Source organism: Parambassis ranga, chromosome 4 (genome assembly GCF_900634625.1).
Source record: "Parambassis ranga chromosome 4, fParRan2.1, whole genome shotgun sequence".
In the NCBI taxonomy this organism is placed as follows: Eukaryota; Metazoa; Chordata; class Actinopteri; family Ambassidae; genus Parambassis; species Parambassis ranga.
In genome coordinates, this window is record NC_041025.1 from 12,291,549 (window position 1) to 12,315,833 (window position 24,285).

The following is a 24,285-nucleotide window of genomic DNA, read 5'->3' on the forward strand; positions in this document are numbered from 1 at the left end:
TTGTTGGCAAAAAGACATGCAGTAGTGGCACATTTGGTTCATATACGCATGAATGACATGAATAAACACACACACAGAATAAGATGGTGCTTTCAGTTATTGAGGTACAGCGACACTATGGTCACACATTGATAACATTTCTGAGATTCGAATGGTTCAGCGTAACTGAGAGAAAAGAAGCACAGAAAAGTAGAAATTAAGGACATTACGCTAAAATAAGAAACAAGGGAACAAAGAGGCAGATCTTTAAAAAATCTGACAATTATCTGAGAGGCTCTGGCTGATATTGATGATGTTGTGATTAATGCGAAGCACTGATGGTAGCTATCCCTCCTGGCCAGCAGTGGTAATAGAGTAAACTGAATTCTGCAGCATATTCACACAACACAAAAAGACACTTCAACTCTCTGTTATTAACACTACTGGTTCAAAAGGCTTCAGACAATTAAACCATCTGTGTCTTAGCCACACACCACTAAATTTTAAACATTCTCAACTTTAAAACCAAATTTCAAGTTCAGAGCTACTAATAAAAAACACAATGTACCATTAACAGTAGTGTAAAAAAGTTGTGCATATTTTTTGGTATGGTCTATTTTAATGCAAACCATGATCATTACCTAAACCTACCCAAATACCTTTGATGCTTATAATCATAACCAACCTGAAAACAACATTAAAGTGACAGCTAACTATGTAATATAAAGCCAAACAAACAACATCTACCTTGGCTAAACATTAATATATGCTGTTTAGGATTCATTGATCTATTACATTACATGAAAATATTTATTTTTACTGAAGCCATGCTTTTGCCTGAGTTACACTGCCAAAATAATGAGTTTTTACTTTTAATGAGTATTTACTACAGTAAAGGGATCTAACAGTTTTTCTTCTTGTTACGTGCCGGTACTTGTGTGTATGTCTGTCTCTGTTTTCTGTGCAGGTTTCCAAGTGCTTCCAGTGAACCAAGTGGATCATCCACACCTGAGGCCACTTGGCCCTCGTCAGCAGAAGTATATCAACTGGAGGTGTGCACATGGCCAGGGCCAGTGTGGGCCAACTTGTGGACGCACCCACCATGCGTCTTTGCTCCATCCAGAGGGACTAGAGCATGATAATCAGCGCTGATCTTTTTAGTTTTGCTTTTGTGTTTAATTTATTATTTTGTTATTCATTTAAGTTAATAAATTTAATTAATAGTCACTGTTTCCGACTGCCGTCTCTTTCTCAGGCCTGGGTAACATTATTGTTGCTTCCCCTCATCCCCTGGACTAACTGGGGAACGTAACAAATGGGGGCTCGTCCGGGATTTCCTACTGAGGGAGAGTTCCACCAAGGTCTCGGTGACTATGTAGCTTTGTTGTAGCCATGTAGCCTGCTGGAAGCCTTGTGGTGAGTGTGAGCTTTAACCCCATTGACTGTCTTCCCAGTTTAGAATAGGTGAGTGCCCAGCTGGTCTGCTAGCAGTCCTTCCATCGGACACTCTTTTGTTATTTTGCCTTTCTTATTTTCGGAGCTAATCCTGGGTGGGGATCCAGTTCCCTGGCGGGGGTAGGCTTTCCAGGGCCTCGGCCACTGGAGTTCAGCCTTTAAAGACGCCTCGAGCCCGGCACGCTCCAGAAGACGGTTAGGTGAGTTTGTTTGGGCAGGAACTGGGACAGTCTGTGTAGAAACTCTGTATGGTTAAGCTTGTGTATTAGCATGCGCTTTGTTTGTGTTTTCTCTGCTGTAGGCAGAGGTGTGCGAGTGTGCACTTTCGTTCGTGTGTTTGTCTGCTGGAGGCAGAGGTGTGTGTGCACACTCGGTTTTCATGTGTGTTAGCGTACGTTTCGTTGTTCTCTGCTGCGAGCAGGGGTGTGTGTTCGCGTGTGCTAAGATTGTGAGTTTCTCTGCTGTGGGCAGAGGTGTTGCCGGGCGTGATTTGTGGTGCTGCCGGCCATAGTAGTGGCTGTGGCGGTAGCGTGTGTGGCCATGTGGCCTGTGATTCCATTAATGCAAAGGCAGAACTGGTTCTCTGGGCAGGACTTTCTGTTTCGTGTAATGGGATCACTTCGTATGTGTTAACCCTCTAGTTGGCAAACCAGGGGTTTGCTTTTATGGAAGGGGGTGTTACGTGCCGGTACTTGTGTGTATGTCTGTCTCTGTTTTCTGTGCAGGTTTCCAAGTGCTGCAGTGAACCAAGTGGATCATCCACACCTGAGGCCACTTGGCCCTCGTCAGCAGAAGTATATCAACTGGAGGTGTGCACATGGCCAGGGCCAGTGTGGGCCAACTTGTGGACGCACCCACCATGCGTCTTTGCTCCATCCAGAGGGACTAGAGCATGATAATCAGCGCTGATCTTTTTAGTTTTGCTTTTGTGTTTAATTTATTATTTTGTTATTCATTTAAGTTAATAAATTTAATAGTCACTGTTTCCGACTGCCGTCTCTTTCTCAGGCCTGGGTAACATTATTGTTGCTTCCCCTCATCCCCTGGACTAACTGGGGAACGTAACATTCTAATCTATACTCTCATCAACTCCCTCTGAGCTAACTCCATCGCTTCCATCCCCCCTGAATGTCTGGCACATAGTGGTGACACAAACTCTTGGTGGGTGTTGCCCTCTGCCAACCATCGCCAGTCTAATGGAGGGCTTGCCAGCAAATGAGACTGCCAAGGTGCCAATTAGTACATACGATTACGCATAGAGGCATCCTTCTAGTTTCCTCTGGCTCTAGCCTTCTTCTGTGTCTTCACTTTCTTTGTCATCACTCCTCTCTGTTATGTTTTCATGGTCATCATCAGCTTTGCTCTCTCACTCTGACTCGCAGCTTGCCTTTTTAGCAGGGGTAACTGGCTGCTTAAGCAAATGTGATGGACTGAAATCGTACAGCCCCCCCTGTGTTCGAACTTCAATCACAACAGTCCTCATGATAACAGCCTTTAAGGACACAGAAAAAAACATCTGGGTTTTTCATTCCACCCTCCCACTCACTGTCTCTGTGTGTAATACAGGCCATCTTGAAACAACAAGGCAGCTTGCTGAGGTAATCATGGCCTCCGGCGTCGACACTGTTAGCGAATGCTTCCATAATTACACATGTTCACACGTTATGTTGCGTGAGTCAAGGATATCCACCGAGGAATGGGTTACGCTTTGTAGTCTGAGATAACAGTCGCGTCTTCAGATTTCTTAAGTGCTGTTAAATTAGGGTTCCCACCTGATTGACATAAATTTACACAAAAAATTACTGTAGGGCTGCTGTTATTACATGGAAATGTACTGGTAGGTTACAACTAATAAACTGCTAAGTCAGCACAGCTGGAAAACATGTTTTCTCACTATTAGCTGAGCATTGTGGGTCAGAATAGCCACAAAATTCTAGCTTGCTAATTGTGACCAGATGTATATCCTAGTACTTATGGTATACGTATAGCATGTACAGTGACATACTTATTCTTTTTATAGCATACTAAATAGTATAATATTGTAGACTTGATGATGATGTAATGTGCTGCTCTGTTCCTTAGGTATCAGACAGCATTTGGGAAAATTTCATGCCACAAAATACATAAAATTGTATATATACATATATTGTTAGAATGACTGTGTATAAAGCATATTTGTAACCCAGTCTGACACTCTTCCCGTCTTCCAATTACTGACTGATAGACAGCAGTGGTGACTCATCTAATATTATCAACAGAGCTCATCATCTTCATTCACTTTGTAATAAGGTAGAAAACCTTATAGATGACAGAATGTGTAAGTGTTAGATGAAAGAAGGAGGGTGAGAGAACATTTTCATTAATTTATCTTTGCTGTGGTCAGAATGATAATTTAGAGGGGTATCTATCTGCAGATCACTTCACATCATGTTGAATATTAATTAAATGAAACCCAGAGGGCTATTTGATCTGCTCTCTAAGCCACAATTGGCAGTTCAAATTTGGCCAATAGAAGATGATAGTACAATAAATGTGTTCAAATAATTATTCAGTGTATTGCAGATTTTTTTTTAATCTGCTATCTGAAAAACATTTCAAACATAACACAGATGTGCTTTACACACTGACCTCTCCTCCAGTAGAAACCAAACTCATCACCAGACTGAGCTCACAGAAAGGTGAAGCCTGATTACAGCATCTGTCACCTTTGAGAGAGCTTCACCATCCACTCTGCTCCCAGGTGAGATTAGAAAAATTCATTAACATGTGTCAGTGTCTCTGTGTTTTAATTAAGATTCTAATTTTGGTCACCCAGAAATTTGCTATTGGGATCTCACCCATGTATGTGACAAATACTCCTCTTTGGGCCCTCCCTCTCTCACACCCTTTGCTCCTGTTTCCCCACAACCTCACATCCTTCCTCTCTCCAACAGGGAGTGGAGTACCGTTAAGAAGTCTGAGCTTGCCTCATCAATAATTGAACAACTAGAATCATGTAGAATTCTCTAAGAACCCTGTCTGCCACCCTTTGTACTTCTGTGCTGTGAATTGATTAATATTTCATTCACATGTGTGTATGTGGAGAAACAGAGACAAAGAGACAGCATTGAGGTTAATCTGCCATCTCATCAAGCTCCTCCTTTGAAACCACAAACACCCCCCCCCCCCTCTGCTCTGACAATGAGGTACCTTCCTCTCCTGAGAAGGTAACTGCTGTAAAATGCCCTTTAATGTATCACCTTCCCCCCACAGGACGGACTAGCTGCTAAACGTAAGCACCCCATGGGTCTTTAACTGCCATGTAATTAATGTACTGTAAGCACACAGAGTGAAGTGGTGCTTTACAGACTGAAACCACAACACAGCAGTCCGTGGCAGCTCAGTTAGCAACAGCTTCAGTCCTCATATTATGACTGGTAAGTTATGCTTACATTCAGATTACTCAGCAAAACTGTGTATATTCTTGCAGTCTGAAAATGTGTTAGAGCATTTAAATCAGCCTTGTTTACATCTCTTTTGCTTGCAGTTGTTCTCCCCCCATGTTGTTACCACAACCTGTTGATCAGAGGAATAATGTACTGCATGTCCATATACATCAGAAAAGTCTACAGGGAGCCAAAGATTTCCGTCTTCATCAGTTTTGCTAGCTGCAGTTGATGACCATAAGACCATAAGCCAGAGAGAGACTCATCTCTGCCTGCCGATATGCAAGCTCATCGCTCATGTAATTCAAAAAAGAGGATTTGTTTTCCTGTTTTTTGTGATAACCAAACAAGTAACTAGTTGCAGTGCATTTCTTTTGATATATAAAAAAAGAAGCGGGTACCGCCCAGAACTCAGAAACTCTCTCTAACAGTCTCTAACAGTCTCTGGATTGTATACTGTAATCACAAACCAATTCATCATCCAGGGAGGAGACATTGTAGAGCAGGATTGAAAGATATGGTCTGTTTTTCCACCTAGCATGAACCTCTGGCTTCTTACTTTGCTTCTGCTTCCTCACACACTGATTACAACACCCCTTCTCCTTGACTACCAGGATCACAGAGGGTGAAACCTGGTCCCTGCAGCAGGCTGAGCTTATTCAGTGGATCATCACATAATAAGGAAGTAGACAAACTTGAGCCACCAAACCTTCTAGAAATAACTGTCAGTCATAACTGAAACCACTGGCCAAGAACAGTGTGTGCTATATTCATTATGCCATAAATTTCACAGACTCACCATCTTATTTAATCCACACTAATCCTGTTCCGCACTAACAAATGCTGTTTGCACACAAATGCACACACACACACACACACACACACACACTGTTGGACTCACCCACTAAGGACCACAATGAAATCCATGACGTTCCATCCATTTCTGAGGTAGGAACCTTTATGAAACACAAAGCCCAGGGCGATGATCTTTATCCCAGCCTCAAAACAGAACATCCCAATGAAGTAGGGCTCAGTCTTCTCCTGTTAGTGCAAAGCAATAAATAAGTATATCAGGCATTACAGTGCATGCAGGTCTGTGCTTTTTTTTTTTGCGAGTATCTCACCAATCGCTTGGACATGGGGGTTTTGTCCTCTCCAGGAAGGTGCTGCTCCAGAGCAAGGACGATGCAGTTGGCAATGATGGTGGCGAGGATCATGTACTCAAACGGAGTGGAAGACTTCAGCTAAGGAGCTTTCGACTGAGATAATGTGAATTTTGACCCACTGAATACCCAAAGCAAAACACTCATCAGTACTTTTACTTTAGAGAGGGACTATACTACTACTATCAGTTGTAAGTTCAGTTGTTGGTTTTGTTAACAGAAACAAAGATTTATAATAATACTAGAAATGCAATTAAATGATACATGGATTACAAATTCTACACTGATAGAGGCCACAGGAACTATTCTCTGACGTATTGAATATACATGCTGTATTTAATAGCAGTGAATCAAATCCAGCAGAACTGCAGTTACACTGTCATGTAAGCAGAGATAGGGAGGGCACACACATTGATTCCTCTATATGAAACACAATTAACCAGGCATGTTATAAGCCCTGCAGCTGAAGACACAACAAGACACAGGCTCTACCTTATCTGAGGTCAGCTGCAACCGACAGGGACACACACACACACAAACACACACACATACAGAAGGCTTATCTTGGAGCAAGTGGGCCTGAGATGTGATCCTATAAAGAGGGTTACTCTCTGTACAAGCCTCATTGGACCTGTATTGGTTGTTGGTTCAACTCCAGCTGCTCTTGGGTTGAACTAAGCCTGCAATATGCTCTTTATCTAATGCTCTGCGTGGGTAGTCACCTCTCTCCTGGTTATGTGCAGAAGCAGGAGGAAGGAAGAGAGCTTAAATCTGCAGAGAGGAGACCGAGAGGGAGGGAGAGCGGAAGAAAGAAGGAGGCAGAGATAACAGGGAGGAATGAAACAGGAGAAACTGAAAAGAGGGATGAAGGGTGATCAGTGGAGGAGAAGATGATAGTTATATAGAGAGCCAGTGGCTTGCGAAACATTCTGGTGAGGAGGAGGAGGAGGCAATGAGACCAAATAAGACTGACACCGGACAGATCGATGTTCTGGCAGCTGTATCTACCAGGGTTACACAGGGACATCTGAGTGATGAGAAGTTAAATAAACAGAGTAAATACAACCTTACTCCCACTGGCCCCCAGGGCATCCAACTTAAAGCCAGGCAACACCACAGATATGGAGCCATGAGCTAGACATGCAAAAAGTTCACTAACATAGTTTCGGTAATAAATTAAAGACTTGTTTACATGTGGTGTGTGCACTTCAATTCAGTCCCCTATACAATAAGTAACATCACTTAAGGCTCGTTTAATGCACTCAGCAGCACCAGCAGCCAGACCCCACATTCCCTCAAACACTCACAACAAACTGAAGGAGGAGGGGGAAGAGAGGGAGACGGGTTGAAGAGAGTGAGAGAGAGATGTGAGAAAGGGGGAGAAAATGAAGATGGAAAGAGAGCGAGAGAAGAGAGGTATCCACGGCAACAGGCTATTCCTGCAGCCAAAAGTCAATGCTACAAGATGGTTACTGGGCAGCTGAACTAACTGTGTGGTGGTATCTCTGTGCACACAGACAAACACACACATGTGTACACTTATAAACAAAGGGTGACTATACCCTCAAGATCAAGAGATCCTGAAAAGAAAAAGCAGATTAACACCAGTCAAGCAAATGAAAAAGAGTAAATGTTTTTGTTTTTATTGTGAAGACAACAAGGGGCCAAAAGTCTTTTAAACATAATGTAGACTGACTTTATCACATTCTTTCTCTTAAATTCTGCAATAAGATTTTGTTTGTAAGACTTTTTAAAAACAGCCTTGTTTGGAAGCCACATTTCTTGATGTTTTAATCTCCGATAGATCCTAATGGAGTATTAAACAGCAAAAATGTTAAATGCTCCACTTAATCATCAGGTGCTTTATAACTGCCTTTTGATGCTGCAGGTGATTTTAGAGCTTTTATGTAGAAAAAAGCTTCTTGCTGTGGCAGAAAGTGACACTATGAGAGTCTTTATAGTGAACCAAAACAGTAAATTAAGAGACTGACTCAATAGTGAGCTAAGATGATGAAGTGCTGAGGGCTCTGCAGATTTGGTGATAATTCACAACACATGAACCCTCAGTATATAACCATAGTCAATATGAACGTCTGACCTCAAGACATAACTGATGTTCCTTGACTTCCCCAGACATTTTAATGAATCCACTCAGATTTATACAGACTAATTCAATGTTGTTTTCACTCCAAGACACAAACTCAACAAGTGTCTTTAGCACCTCCCCTCCACTTTGGATGTCAGCTGATCTGTGATGCTGATCTGATTTGTCCACTGGCTTAAGCAGCGAGGCATCTCGTGAGCAATACTGAGTCACAGTGACGCTGGCACTGCCTTGATTTCTCAAACACGCGTGTAAAAATAGACATGGAGACAGAGTGTGATGCCCCTGTGCATCTGTGAATACGCTCTGGCCCAGATTGGATCCAAGTGCCTGTGATGGTTATTACACTGAAGGTGAAAATCAAAATGAAGCACAGGCATCTGAGACTAGCTTATTGGAAATCTTTGAATTATCTACAGCATGTGTTTACTGTCTGAGTGTGTGTCTGAGGGCTGTGTTTTAAGTCTGGGGAATAAAGACATTAATACACTACAGCCTAAGTTGTTGTGGCTCAGATGGTAGGGGGGATTCTTTACTAGGCATAAGGTTGATAGTTTGATCCCACTTTGGCTGCATGCCGATGTGTCCATGGGCTTGCCTTACAGAAAAAAGCAAATATGCAGCTTTTTGCCCTATACAATCTAAACCTCCACTGAACATAATATACAATATTGTCATACAAATGAATTTAAGTGACCACTTCATAATATCTGTCTTCCTTATGCACTCTGGAAATACAGGTATGGACGCTGATTGCTACAAGTATAGTGCTAATGACGTAACCATCAGGAGGGTGATACAGACAGAGACCCATGGGTTCTTCACCTACTTTCACATTCAAATCAGCTCTTATTAAAGATCAGCCAGTAAATGGGAAACACAGCTTCTGAAATTAGAAGGAAATGAGAGTAGGACCACAACTATACCAGAAACATTAAGGTAATTTCCTTGCTAATTCACATTTTTCATGCAAAGATTCAATTTAGTTTGAAGGAAATTAATAGTCATCCAAAACATTAAGCTGACTCTGAGGCCTATGCAAAGATAAACCTAATGCACCATTAATAAAATTACCAATCTTTGTATTTTAAAATCCAGGTTACTGTGTACATGCTATTCCATTTAATGCTAAAAAAAACTGTACTCTATTCCTGTTAGCACCACTGATGAAACAAACTATTAAATCCAACACTCAATTATTTAGAAGTGTACCTTCTCAATGGGAAACTTCCCACTGCAGGGGATCCCAGTGGGGATCAGACAGGAGGAGCAGCTGCCGGTCCTCACCAGGCCTGCCACACTAAACTCAGACCTTGTGCTTCATTAGCTCTGCCTCTTCCCTGCCAGGCCTTTATCAGCTTTCATTGACAGGTGAGGCTCACACATACACACACACCTGGTCTAACTTTCAAGAGCTTGAAAAAAGATGTATAAGAGACACTACATACCTAAGTGAATATCATAACATGGCGTAATGCAATTATGTCACACACACACGCACCACACAGCCTCCAGTGTTTCACACATCCAACCACTAAAGCCTCTGGAAAATTCCTGAATTGATCATCTGTGGTTAATTGAGCACTCAGAGGAAAAAGATCCTCTTACGACGAGGTGACAGCAGCAAGTTGTGCTCCAAATACAAGGCTGACCTTTTCGAGATGTCCTGCAGCGATTGTGTGTGCTTATATGTGTGCGCTCTCGTATGTCTATCTCTGTGAGGACGTGTATTTTTATTTTAAGATGAATTACAGATTTTAGTTAAAAGTTACAAACTGGGGTTTAAACGTTATACTATATTTTGCTCTGCTTATTCTAAACATTAAGAAATATCACAAATACAGACTTTCTGTGACAGAAGAACTGAAGAAGTCAACTGGCTGGCAAGATTACACACTCAGAGAAGTCAAGCCAAGGAACAGCCCAGCACATAACGCCCATGTAAGTGGATTAGAAAAAGATGATATACAGCAACTTTTTATTTAGTGTTTCTCACAGTTTCTACATAATACTTCTGGGCCGTCATTTAAGTCTTATTTTATTCTGTGAATTGTGACTATTACCATTTAGTTAAGCATTTGCTATATTTAGTAAATAGAGGGAAACATTCTGTCTTCACCTTATTTCTAAAAGATATGTAAGGTGCATGGTGATCCATGGCATAAGACAAATAACCTTTTATTTCCTACCGACTTGTGTGCTTTGACTTATGTTGTCTGTCATGTGACCTCTGTCAGATCGATATTTAAGACGTGAAGCCAATGCAGAATTGTTCAAATTTGCAGTTCACACTGTAGCCTCTAGGGGCTGGCTCCAAAAAAAACTATTCCAGTCTCTATGATACGTTCCCTTCTGCTGACGGGTATGAAGAGTGAATATTTTTATAACTCACTCATTTGAATTATTTTAGGACTTAAAGGACCTACCTCAGCTCGCACTCCACCTCTTTGGCTGTGTTTGGGTTCAGGTGGACTGTGACACTGCCTCCCAGAGCCTCCCACATGGACTCAAAACAGCACTTCACAAACCTACAGTCTAACAGAAGCTTTGTTTATCATTTTTACTGTCAATGGTGTAAGTACTGGTTTTTCAGGGCCATTGAAACAACTGGTGTTCTCATATCTGGTGCCCCCCTGTGGATGTATAGTGCTACATATTCTACATATTATTAAAGAAGTTCTGATGACTAAATCTAACTGCAAGTCAAAAGTGATAACTATAAGTTGCTTTTGGAGTGTGATAACCTATTCTGGCATCCAAGGGTGAGAAACCAGACTACACATTAAAAAGTTGCTAACTGTCATCAATATAACCAGTTCTTTTCTCTGCAGGTCTTAATATAAAAAGACTTGCTTTTAACACTTGCCTTTAAAATCTAAGGTGATGTCCCTGCTGGTGTTGGTCGCATATTTTGTGAGAGATGAAAAATAGTTTACTGAGTGGTTTCACACAAAGTGTCTTTTAAATTGATAAGTGTATTTTATTTTTTACAAAACTGTGTCCCATTGGATTCACTGGAAGGGGCAGAACTTGACACATCTACCAGAGAATACTGTTTTTCCTTAGGTCACTATACATTGTTAAAGTGTCAAGGAGTTTTTTTTTTTGTTTTATGCTGAAAAACTAATCTGTGTGTTCATTTGTACATTTGCTATGCCTGAATCTTCACACTTTAAAGATGATCATCACAGCATCACTCAGCTCAGCATCACTCTCCTGCAAACCATATTAACAAACAATATAATACAGTATGGCTCAGTGAGTAATGACTATTTGTAATAGCATATGACACAGAGATCAGACATCATTACATATAATTTCTGTTAATGTCTGTTAATCAGATACAGTAGAGCTCATTAGATGTAATAAGACACTCCCTCCACAACAGCACATTAACCTGGAGGTTATTCAGTGTGGCTGCCTTCCTTCTGGTCACTACAGCCAGTTGTATTCATGTATATGTGTATGTGCAGTTATATTATTAAAATGTGTAATAAGCTAACCACTGGGCGGCTGGACAGTAATATCATAAGGGATACATGTTTGGAGCCTTTTTGTATCAACTGTTGATTGAGATCTATATTAATCATTCATATTTGCTACTGGGTCTATTTAGCAGTAGGGCAGTCAGTCAGTCAGGAAGCTGGTGAATGGAGGAGAACAATAGTCAGTGAAGAGGCCACACCTGGCCTGGACACCTGGTGAGCTGTGCAGCACAAACACGCCACCAATGGACATTTGTGTGTGTGTGTGTGTGTGTGAACGCGACGTCTTTAGCAACAGGTAGAAAATAAGTCTGTCCCTTTTCACTAATAGAGCAGGGAGTCATTAAGTTTGAGAAAGCAGCCTTCATTTATGTAGCAGCACTAAGGAAAATTAATAACTGTAACAGATATGGATAAAGCTACTCCCTCATCTTTGTACCACAAAACACGCAACACAGTTGTAAATGGTCCAGTGAGAGATCTTCATATGTCTTGTTTGGTCCAAGTAAAAGATACTACATTTGCAATCTGGCATTGTGTTTGTTTTTTTTATTACAAATAATAATATTAAAGGCTGTTTCACTGATTCCAAAAGTAAGTGCAGATTCATTTTCTGCCTGCTCACTAGTCAATAAATCTCCTGGTCACTGCTGCTCTATTTGAGTTGTATTTCTATGCTATACATAACTTATTAGTACAGCCAGTGTATATGGTGGAAAAAGCCAGCTATGACTTATTGTATTATTTAAATATAGTGTGCCAATATTCACATTCTCACCTACACCCTTTCTACAGCAGTATACAGCTTTTGTGATAATCTCTAGTCCGATTCTGTGCTTATGTTACCTTCTGTTTCTGATGCAGACCTTTAGAATGAAGTGAATTCTTTTTCAATAATTGATCAGTTTTAATTAAAAAGTAATTCCTCACTCAATCAGCTTCCAGACTGAGCCACGATTGTAAGGTAATGAATGAACTTCTGTCTCCTGTGTGCTGTCCATGGTGCTGAAATACCACTGACTCTCTACAGAGAATCTAAGAGCAGACCAACTTTTGCTCACTGTGACACTTGTTGAAATGTGTAATGACGATATTCAGGTTGTGGGATCATAAACTTCTGTGACTGTATGTTTACGGTAACATCTAACTCACCTTTGTACTTTACGTGCACACACTGGTTGAGTGTTTTTTGAGGCAGAAAAAAAGGATATGGCCACTCACACACTTTTTTAGCGTACTTCCTGACCACGTTGTCTTCACCGAAGATGAAGAGCGACCTGTTGACGGTAAAGCAGTTCTCCCTGACAGGAATAGGGTTGTACAAGGCCATGGTGCGGGCACGTTGCGCTTTGGTCTGCTTAAAGGCTGGGGAGATGCCACCTGTAGACACGGCCGCTCCATCGCGGTTACGGTTGCGCTCTGACCCTCCATCCCCTGAACTCAACAAGCCTGGGACGTCGTCTCCAAAACGGGCCATTCTGTCAAAAGCAAATCACACAGGAGGGAAGACAGAGTAAGAAAATGGGAAAGGAAGATTATCCTCTCCTAGAAAGCAGGGCGCGGTGCTGCGCTCGCTGTGACAGCAGCAGCAGGGTGGTGACAACCAGTGACCAGTTTTTAGTCCATCATCAGGGTTATACGCAAAAACACCGCGATCACTGATCTTAAACTTCAAATTCAAACAGTCGGTCCAGTGGGGAGCACTGTCAAAGAACCGCGACGATGTTCCTCCTTTCAAGTGCGCTCTGCGTAAAAAGGACACAAATCCAAAAAGTAATTCAACTCCTCTTCATGTAACGATCCGTCGTTTCAATTGAGCTCCGAAGCTTCATTTTTATTCATCCAAACACTACAACCTCGGAGAAAAGCTGCAACAGGTCACGTCTTCAGCCATCCTCAGTCCTCGGAGCGAAAAGCAGAAGAGCAGGTTGATCCATGGGTTTTTAAATAAACTAGCACTGACTAATTCAGAGCACATCACTCCTGTCTCCTCTCTGCTCTTCTCTCCTCATTGACCACCACCACAGGACTAGTAATATTGCGTGCGTAAGACGGCACGACGACCAAACAACTTTGATATTTTCCACATTTTTCCCGAAACAGCTCGAACAAAAACAAGCTGTCAACTGCGTGTCACACAGGAAGGGAAAGAAAAATCCCCAGTCCGCCTTGTCTGCAGCAGGATAGTAAAGGAAACATCCCCTCTTTCCCCGCAGTGTAAGAGCAGGAGGAGACAACACACAAGTGTCTCCTATGCGACAGGATCAACACACCTCTACTAACCTCTGTCCTACCCGTGCAGTTTACTACAGCAGGCGAGGATCTAGTTAGCAAATACTGTGGGAATAGTTTTTTTTTTTTTAAAAAAGGAAACAGAGGCATGTACTGAATCAATAAACAATTACTAGATGTGACTTCCCCCATCTTCATTAGACACACCAAACAAAGGCAGCATGGATGTATATACTATTAATATTCTTCTGAGTTCATGTTTTTTTTTGATAGAATAGAAAACATTATAAATCAAGCTTTACTGTATAACACCATCTCTTTATAAAGAGTGATATACATATCACCAGTCAACTCCCATTTGGAGAGGGGCCACTGTGATATTCATTTTGACTTGTGCTGTTCACTCTGCATGGTCACGCCTCAGGGAGAGTAAACTGAATGCTGGTCACGCAGCGGATCTGGAGAGGAGTAAACACCTGTTGTGAAACACCCATCGCCAGCAAGACACTCAGGAGGACAGCAGCAAGCATTTTTGGCTAATTACAGGGTTTAAAACCTACTATTGAGAGTCATGATAGTGTTGCTGTGTACAGGCTGGAAATGATCCTACAGTATACACTCCCAAGGATAAAAAGATTTTCACAATGAAGGGGTGGAATAAGAGAAGAAGGCATTGACTGATGTTTGTTTACAGATCAGATAAAATAATAAAAAGCATCGGGTTACCGAAGATCATTCTGGTGTAATACTGTATTTATTATTGTCAACAAATCCATGAGACAAAAGCAAAAATGTTCATCTATATTCTTCCCAAATGTTTGTGCAACAGTTTTTGAAATTAATTTTATCTGGTAATAGCCAGTGAATGGTGAAGTCTTAAAGTAGGAAAAAATGACACACATGAGAATCCGAGCAAAACTGACAAGGCCCAAATTTTGACGAGACTGTGGCCAAAGACTGCTCAGAGTGCCAGTGATGACCCCATGTAAATCACCTCAACATCATCTACAATGGACATTCTTGAGAAAAAGCAAAGGAAGGACCTCAGGTCCTGGCATTCGTCTGGATGTTACTGTGACACCTACCTTCTACACTGATTCAGACCAGAAACACCCCCGCATGTCAAATGTAGTCCCTAATGGCAACAGCTTCTTTCAGGAGGATGAAACACTCTGCCACACTGCAGAAATGGTTTGAGGAAGATGAAACAAGATCACAAGTTCAAGATGTTGACATGTTTGTTAACTATACTAAGACCTATACTACATGCAAAAAAAGTACACTATGCTGTTTAACAACAGAAAAATACAAAGCAAACAAGCCACAGCATTGCACTAGGTGACAAGTTTCATTATTATGATTTACTTTTCCAAATTTGCCAGCCCATTAAATTGCATCATTTTTCTGTAAATACTCATTAGCATCTAAATGTGTTAATCTGCAGCTAAAAATAGCCCGAGTAGATCTCTATTAAAAAGATGTGGTAAAGACAACAGCATCCATTTGACAAGACAATTAGTGACATTTGTTAGAAATAACCACTTTACTTGGCATTAAAAATCAGTAACAGAGATGGTCAAATCATCAAGTATATTGACACAAAGTAAAATTTTGTTAGTCTGGTGTCTTCACGGAACTCTGTATCCATGAGATGAATGTTGAACACTATTCATCCTTTAAATGAGGTGACTTTAAGAGCACTGACAGAGAAGATATATAGCAGAATGTCAGCCTTTATACTCCAAAGGCATCAGATCATGGTACAATTATGAGTGTCATTGTATCTTAAAATTTACCAGCATAAGAGAAAGTAAACTGATGATGGAGACAGAAGATAAAGAAAAGAGGAACCATGAGAGAGAGTTAACCACGACACCGGCACTGATGGGGATTTTGTGATGGTGGTATGACGAAGGCAGTGATCAATGGTGTGTGGTCTCCAACTCATTAGTGCTCCAACACATTACAAGCACTAAAAATAGAATACATAACAGACATAAAGTCTGACATCTTTTGCCAGAAAGACACCTACAGATTTCCATTAGCTGAAAAAATACATTCTTTTGGTTTATATTCAGCTATCAGCTAATTGTGATATAGAAATGTTACTTCTGCTTCTTCTTCTGTACAGCAGCCATCAAGTAGTACATTACATTGTTTCTGCCAGGATGAGACTGCAGCAGCAGCAGCCACAGCTTTCTTAGCTGAGAGGTGAGAAGGGTGAATTATGGTAATTAGGTGTTAGAAACAGGGATGATTAGGGTGAAAGGGTGGTGTTTTTTTTCTGGAAAAAGGCAGCTAGCAAGTGGTTTACTCTCTTTGTTGTAGATGACGATTTGAGTCAGTAGTGCATCTCTAATTAAAATAAACACCTATCAGAATCTAACAAATAATTTTTTTGTTTAAGATCCGTCACTGAACCCAGTGTTATGAGTCAGGGTCTGTTCAACCAACCCCAGCAGGGCACTGAAAACACCAGCCTTAACAAACCCTGATACACTTTTATAGCAAATCATCATAGTAGTAAGTAGTAGTTCATAAGTAGTAATTAAAACATATATAGTACTGAGTTATTCTTCATAGATGGGATGTACACCATTATTAAGAAAAAAAGAAAAGCCAGGATGTAAGTCAAATAACATTCTTCAGTAGTGCCTAACAACAAGTACGGCAATCTGTAATATCTGAGATGCCTATAGAACTTTGTAGGTGTGTTTTGTTGCATACTGAAACAGTAAATTGTGGAGATAGATCTAACTGTATACTATAGTTTATATATGTTATACAGAAGGTAAATATTCTGGAGAATTGACATCTATTTTGGCATCATGTTGTCAAAATTGGAAAATCTTCTTGCTATAGGAGGAACGTAGCTTAAAAAAATCTAGCTCAAGAACGCAGAGTTACCAAGGTTACCTGCTGCTGTAATGACAGCAGGTTGACAGTCCCTCCTCTGGTAATGGGACTTTGTGTCACAGGACTGAGATGTGAACAAAGATTCAAATTCAGAAATAGAACGTGTGACCGGAGGTACCTGGCAGGCTTGTTTCTGAGACCCTGTCATTATCCTTCCTTCCACCACATAAATTAGCTACAAACCCTCATGTGAAAGTGACGTGAATTCAACACACATGTTTACTTTAGGCATTCAAGTACATTTAAGGATTTGTCAATCTGCACATGCCACCATATTTCCACCAAAGTCTATTGTGCTGAGTTCACATGGCTCTTCACACTTTTTGTCTCTCCTAATGTATTCCGTTTTAGTCCACACAAACCCAGAGATACTTTGTTTTTAAAACTAACCTGTTGCTAAACACACTAAATATATTCATGAATATTTAGTGTGTTTAGCAACAGGTTATTCATCTTTATATATATAAAGATGAATATCTTTGAGTTTGAGTTATAAAACACTGATTTGTAGTGGAGAGGTAGTAGGGTGACACATTGCACAGCGTAAAGCAGCAGTGTAGCCCAGTGGTGTTCTATGTGCTGTGCTAAAAATATCAAATTCAATACTATGACAACTTCAGCTTCTTGACGTGCTAACTCAGCAAGGACAACAGGGCCACAGGCACTCTGCAAAATAGATGTGCAGGACATATGATAGCAGGACACAAATATAACAAGGTGTGAAATTATCATTAAGTCATATAAAATGTTTTAAATAAAGTCAAAGCCTTCGAAGCGATAAACACGCTATGTATCTCACTTATACCCTCTTTCATACTGTGGAAAATAAAACACCAAGAAAACTTTGTTTTTCCTTTTTTGCCAAGTAACAACAAACATGATCATGGGTTATTTAGGTTGGACTATAGTGAGAATGCCACATTCACTCACTGTGCTAGCCGCAATAATAATAATAATAATGTAAGGTAAGGCAACTTCATATATTGGGCATGTATTCTTTAATCGGTAGTGAAACACATTTGAGCGTGTGTGTGTGTATGTGTGCTTTTAAGTGTGTGTGTGTGTGGGAGAGAGACAGATGTGTCAACACTTTTTCATTAGTGTGGAGAATGCAACTGATGACGCCCTTGGGAGGAACTTTAACTGTGCAGGTACAAGAATGTTATGTGTTGAATCCTAGACTTTGGATTTGAGAAGTTAAAGTTTGTTTTGAAGTTTTTATGAGTCTTAACTCTCCTAACATCAAATTGTTTTCTAGATTCTCCCTGCCAGAATAGTCTCTATAGCAACAAGACATCTGTGAAGAGATAGTGTTGTGCAGCTTCCACACACAGTGAACAAGAAACCGGCCTTACCCTTATCTGCTGCGACAACATGTGCACAGAAACATTTACAGGTTTTTAGCAGCATCATTCTTCCACTCCAATGCATCAATGCCACCTTTTCTTACACATCATCAGCCCACCACAGCACTTTGTAGTAATCTTCCTGCTTATTACTCAGCATGGAAAAATGTCAAGGGATATGCTGTTAACACACTCACACACACACACAAAGACACACACACACACATTAAACACAACAGCACTCCTGAGGACATAAGAGTGAGGTTAATGCTGAGGCTTGGACCTCAGTTTGAACACTGCCTTCTTTATGTAAATATTTTTTAAACAAATTACAGGACATGATTGACTGGTTTACAGCTGCAGCCTAAAAAGTTTCACACTTGTTGGAAAGAGAGTAGAAAAAATAATTAATGACGGCATCTTGCCAAATGAATGATTAAACAAGCATAGCCAGTTGAAGTGGATAATGCACTGTGGTGTGTGCTTACATTACAAAGTACATCATACCTGTCCTAAGAATGTGTCCACAGTGATGCAGTGGCTAACTGAAGTTGAGGATTTATGACCACAGAGCCATTAACTTCTGCTCTGCATTTGGTGTACTTAGATATTGTGTTGATTTATTCTGAGCTACTTCTCTCTCATTCTCAGAACACATCTCCAAAAAATGGGGATTGATTACATTTTTTTCTTCCCTGCCACAGCTTGCTTCTTACACCTGTGTACATTTGCACCTGCTCTTCAGAGGAAAAGAGAGCACACACGCACACACACCCAGCAGAATAAGCAATTATAAACACTTTCATTTTCTCCTGTTATTTGCATGATCTTTTCTGAACCGCATATGTAATAATGGGAGGGGCAGACAGATAAATATATATACAAGGCACATCTTAGATCAAACTGAACTTGCTGGGCATCTAGCTTGCCTAAAAAGAGAGCATTTTGCTTTTTTGGACTGCAATAAACGTTGTGTATCATTTCATGGATGAAGCTGATGACACAATAATCATGGGCTGGTGGTAACTGCATCAGCACAAAGGCAATCTGTGCAACAGATGTACACTGCTGAATGTCTGACAACCTAATTAACATGGATGAAAGCAAAACCATGGTGTTATTTTTGAAGCTGAGTGCGGAGACTTTCCTCATTTCGAATGAATGAACAAGCCACAATGATGAGTTAATTTTATTAGATAAAGTTATGACTTTTACATGAACACTTGCAACAATAATGTCTTCACACAGCCACAGGTTCTTGTTAACCCCCTTAGCACCTTAAAATCTCAAGAAACACAAAATAAATCTATCAAGTCCTCTCAAAATAACCTGCTGTGCTGGGTCAGTGTGCCATCGGCCAGAACCCAGATTTCTACATGACATTAAAAAGCTTGGGGCAAAAACACAGAGACCGACAGACGACAAAGCCAGACCTATTGATGTGGCGAGATGAAGGGGCTGGGGGATTGGACTATATTTAGCTTCATTGAGATGGTAATGGTTGGAACATGAGAGGACTTTTGTATGTGTGTGTGTCTGGGTGTGTTAATGATGCGCTGCACAAGAACCACTATTTGAATTTCTGGGCTTTACACTGGGTAAAGTGTTTTTGATCATAGAAACAAGAATAATTACAAGTGGGTTTGACAGAATCAATAGTCATTTCTCTGTAATAACACAGCACGGAAATAGCAGCACAGTTGCTTTCTTTCCTGGCCTTGATCAGCGCCCAAAGGAAATATGATGAAAACACTTTTACCCTGCAGCATAATTTTATGCCAGTCTCTCTCACTTTCTGTCTTACCCTCTTACCATCTATCTTTACAGCTGTCTTAACCCCCCCCCCCCCCCCCCCCCACCTCTCCTTACCCAACCCAGATTTTTGTCTTCTACTGTTGTCTTCTTCCTTCTTGTTTCCTAGCAACTGAACTGACATGCCCCCTATTCTCAGCCCTGCAAATGTGTCGTTGTAACCCTAGATTTTATGGAATAACCTATATAAATCATTGTTCCCGGAGGGGGGGGGGCGCGGTTGAGTTATGTTGGTTGTCTCCAGACAAATGACTGTCTACAAGCATGTTGTTAGCCTGGTTTTCACCATATTGCAAGTTTGGAGTGGTCAAAGCAACAGTTGGGCTGCAAGTGGTGCACTACATTTATAGCTACAGCTGGCTGGAAAGATGAAGGGACTTAGTTTAGATAAACGAGGTAGTATGTTTTAGGGTTGTGTGACATTACTTGGACACTGCTGTTATCAGCAAATTTCCATCCTGTATGCACCAAATCTGCTAGTGAACCTACAGAGTTTAAAGATTTAACATCACTCTCTCTAAATCTGAGTTGTTCTGTAAGACTTTGACAGAATTTGAGCCTAAAGGGAGTCAACCAGCTGATGAAAAACCACTGTGGTATAGTTTTTGGCACTAAACCTTTTAATGATCATATGATAAGCCTGATTCTTATACTTAATCATCACATTCAAGTTTAAGATTCTCTCAAACTGGATTAATAATAAGAATTTGATGTACAGTCTATATTTGATCTACATTCTTTGTCCATATATATTGTATGTATATGCACCATTTACACCAAAGTTCCTGAAAAAAACAGGGTTTTAAATGAATTAATTTGTATAAAAGAATATTATACACTTAATAAATAAGTCACTGAATGACATGGCAAGAAGAAGAAAACCCTGAGATGAAAGACTGAGGTCTATAAAGGCCAATATATACTTGTCTTAGTTCAGATGTGTACATTACAATTTTGCATCAGTCTCATGTTACAAAACCTTTCCCTTGAACAAAGTCAAGAGCACTTTCCACTGGTGGAAAACAAGATTACTGAGCAGTAACCACCATCTAGTGACAAGCAGAGGTACTACATTATGTAATTTCACTGAAAATTAATTGGATCTTCAGTTTGTATAAATAAATAAATACAGAATACTCAGTTTCTTTTGCATATTAGGAAGTAAATGCATCATTAAACACAGACCAACACACAGTTAGTAGAAGAACAAATGATTGAATTATGAATTGTCTAATCAGCTTAGCATGTTTCTATATCAAAGCTGCACTTACCCTATCAATCAGTTAAGGACTGAGGTTTGCTTCATCTTCATTAACCTGTTTGTCAACTTTTCCCTTTAATTTAAAAAACTAACATATTAAATTCTTTGTAGACATTGTCATTTTTTCTTCATTTCCTTATAATTGTTGTTTTGATGTTGTAGCAAGATAATATGCATGAAGGATAAGATATGAAATGAAATTAAAATCCTTTGATGTCATAGGAAAGAAAAACAAATATCTATCATCTCTTTGTAGTTCGAAAATACACTGTAGTCTTAAAGTCTTAAACTCTAAGGCAAGAATCTCAAAATTCATACAGAAACCTTCAAATATTGCTTCAGAAATGAGGAGAAAAATTTGCAGAAAAAACATATATAGGTACAGAAATGACTGAATGAGTGTCTTAACCATAACATTTAAAAAAACATAGAGCAAAACCACAAGAAAAAAAACATTTAATCTTAATGATAAAAGTCCAACATGATATACAATGCAAAGGAAGCAGGTGGTGAGCTAATCAAAAACTCTATGAATAACAAATTGTCAGTGAATGCCCAGTGCAGCAGCCATTTACCTTTTAAATTAAATCATTGACATATATTTTTCTGGTGCACAAATATAGTGAATGAAAAGAGTGTGAATAATCAAACTGGCAGCAACACAGATCAATACTGTCAACAGGCAACTGTAAATTCACCACAGAGGTTTTCAAAGCCTTGCTATATACCTAGTTATAAGCAGATGGCCTATAGCTGGAGTATGGTGGCATGTACCCCTGAGGACCCAGTAAAAACCACATACAGGAGAGACGCAGAGAAGATGGGAGGAACAGGAAAAGGGAGAGTGGGGGCGGCGATGAGGGGATTCCTGCCCTAAACTAATGAACTAATAATAATCAGAGAATGAAATCATCATGTAAGTATTTTCACGGTGTTTAGATAGACTGTCCCAGCCGCTGCAAATTGGGCAGCCTTGATTTTTCACTCTACATGACAGTACATCCCCACATCATTACCTAATGGCATCTTAAGTGGCAGCTGCTCTGATCTGGAAAACATACTGTGCAGACAAGCTCCACTGAGGCTGAAGTGAATCACACTGTGTGTTATGAAAGCCCTCTGGTGGGCAACATACAATGCTAATTTAGTGTTTGGCTTGAGATGAAAAATGTGGAAGAATGAATCATCATTTCTCTCTGTGTTTGTATCAATATTTCAGCATGAACACTTAACAGACTTAAGTGAGCCAAATCAAACCTAAAAGAGCTTTAAAAAGTGCATACGATTACACTCAGTTATTCTCCACATTAAAAAAACATCTTTTTATAATTTTCAGTATCCCTGCAGCTGGATTTTGATACCTCCTTTGGCATATTTACCTGTTAATAACAAATGTTTCCTTCACTGGCAAAACACTATCCATTTGCCTCATGAATGCATGCATGAGTCTGTGTGCATGCAGTTTGCAGGTGCACCACTAGAGGTCACAATCATGACACAGAAACCCTGTATTGGTGGATATTGATGACGAGTCAGTTTGCTTACCCAGCATTCTTCCCTCTATTTGTCAGAAATACTCCCTCCTGGAGCAGCATAAGTCATGGAGCCATAACATTCAGGCTCCCTCTAGTTTGAAGGAGAAATGAATCTGATAAATATATACACTTCAGTTGCATTTCTGGCTTGTTATTCCTCTCATATTAAGTCTTGTAAAAAGGCTAATGTACACATATTGAGCTTGACTACATATTACACAGCCCATCGCTCAAATGAAAACTTAAAATAGGGCAAAAAAAAAGGCAATTTAGAAATAGCTAAGAATCCCTGCTAAGCCCATTTGTCTTGAAAGCATCAGTGGCTGAATTAAATCCTGTTGCACTACAAAGGTATCCCCAATAAGCTAACTGCATTGAACTCTCAGACCACAGCACGATCATCTTTGATATTTAAATCTGAAGCTTTGAATTCAAGGTCTCTGACAGGGCCCACATTCATCCCCCTCAGGGTGTCAGGACTTTAATGTCCAAAGAAGCACAGCTTTAGTTTCAGCATGCACGCACACAACACATGAAGACACCGCCTTCCCATACACACACAGCTATTCAGGTACTAAAAACCCTCTGTGGTGAACTCAGCCTGAATACAACTCACAGACAGCATGAGAGACACCACATTTTAGTGGACATAATCCTGCCATGATAATTATTATTACTTTTCCAAAGAAGCAATTCAATTTTAATGGTCCATTTTATGTTTGCCGAATAAAGGATTTGGTTGGCTCTCTATATCTTGACATTTTATAGACTGACTCTCAACTGGAGCATTCAATACCTAAATCACTTGCTCCCTCATGTTCACCTGTTTCTATTTTTAATGGCACGTTAAAGGTGTCCTATCTCTACCCAAACATCACTACACAAGAACATTTTATTTGTCTGTGTGCAAGATAAACACTGGTGGAACAGGTTGACAGGTCACAACGTTTCCGGTGTTAAATGGGTGCAATATTAGAGGGCAGTGTGTAAGGTCAACACAAGGTGCTTTTTTTCCCCTCTAGAACAATCTGCAGCAGACAAACACCAGCTCTGAAAAAGGCATCTCTCGAGAAAAAAGGCTCAAAGAGCATAGTGATAGAAGATTTCTAAGTCTGTGTTCTAAGGAAGAAGGCGACAAGACAGACAATATACAGATCTGGGTATGCACAGTTCAACTCCTGTTTTTATTCTGAAGTTGTTAACTATTACTGTTTCAGGTAACTGAAAACTGCAGTTTAGCAATGTGAGAAATTGAGCATCAGCCTTCAATCAATAAGTAGCAGTTATGATGAAAGAGAGTATACCACAGACAGGTCACCAAGGTTACACAGAGAGATCCACATCCATTTGCGCTCACACTAGACGTGACTTCATCATTCAAAGGTTACCTGTTAAACTTTCCCTTTTTCATCCCTTTTTTACACACTCATAATTTCACCCCACACAACACACCAATTCGGAACAACAGGTACATAGTGGTTAAAAACAAATCTTTTTACAACAAGGAACTGATGGATAAAAAGGTTTGGTCTGTGGTTCATTTTCTTGATGGAGAAGGATGTATAATGTCCC

At 40.2% G+C, this 24,285-nt stretch overlaps 1 protein-coding gene across 1 annotated transcript in view; it reads right to left on the reverse strand.

Annotated features, from left to right (window-relative positions):
• Window positions 1-24,285, reverse strand: part of cacna1ea (calcium channel, voltage-dependent, R type, alpha 1E subunit a) — a 71,768-nt gene that overhangs the window by 38,388 nt on the left and 9,095 nt on the right. Inside the window, exons 2-4 of the mRNA XM_028404675.1 lie at window positions 12,823-13,089; window positions 5,984-6,089; window positions 5,761-5,900 (exon numbers count right to left, since the gene is read on the reverse strand). Coding sequence (XP_028260476.1) covers window positions 5,761-5,900; window positions 5,984-6,089; window positions 12,823-13,089 — 513 coding nt within the window. The remainder of the gene's footprint in view (window positions 1-5,760; window positions 5,901-5,983; window positions 6,090-12,822; window positions 13,090-24,285) is intronic.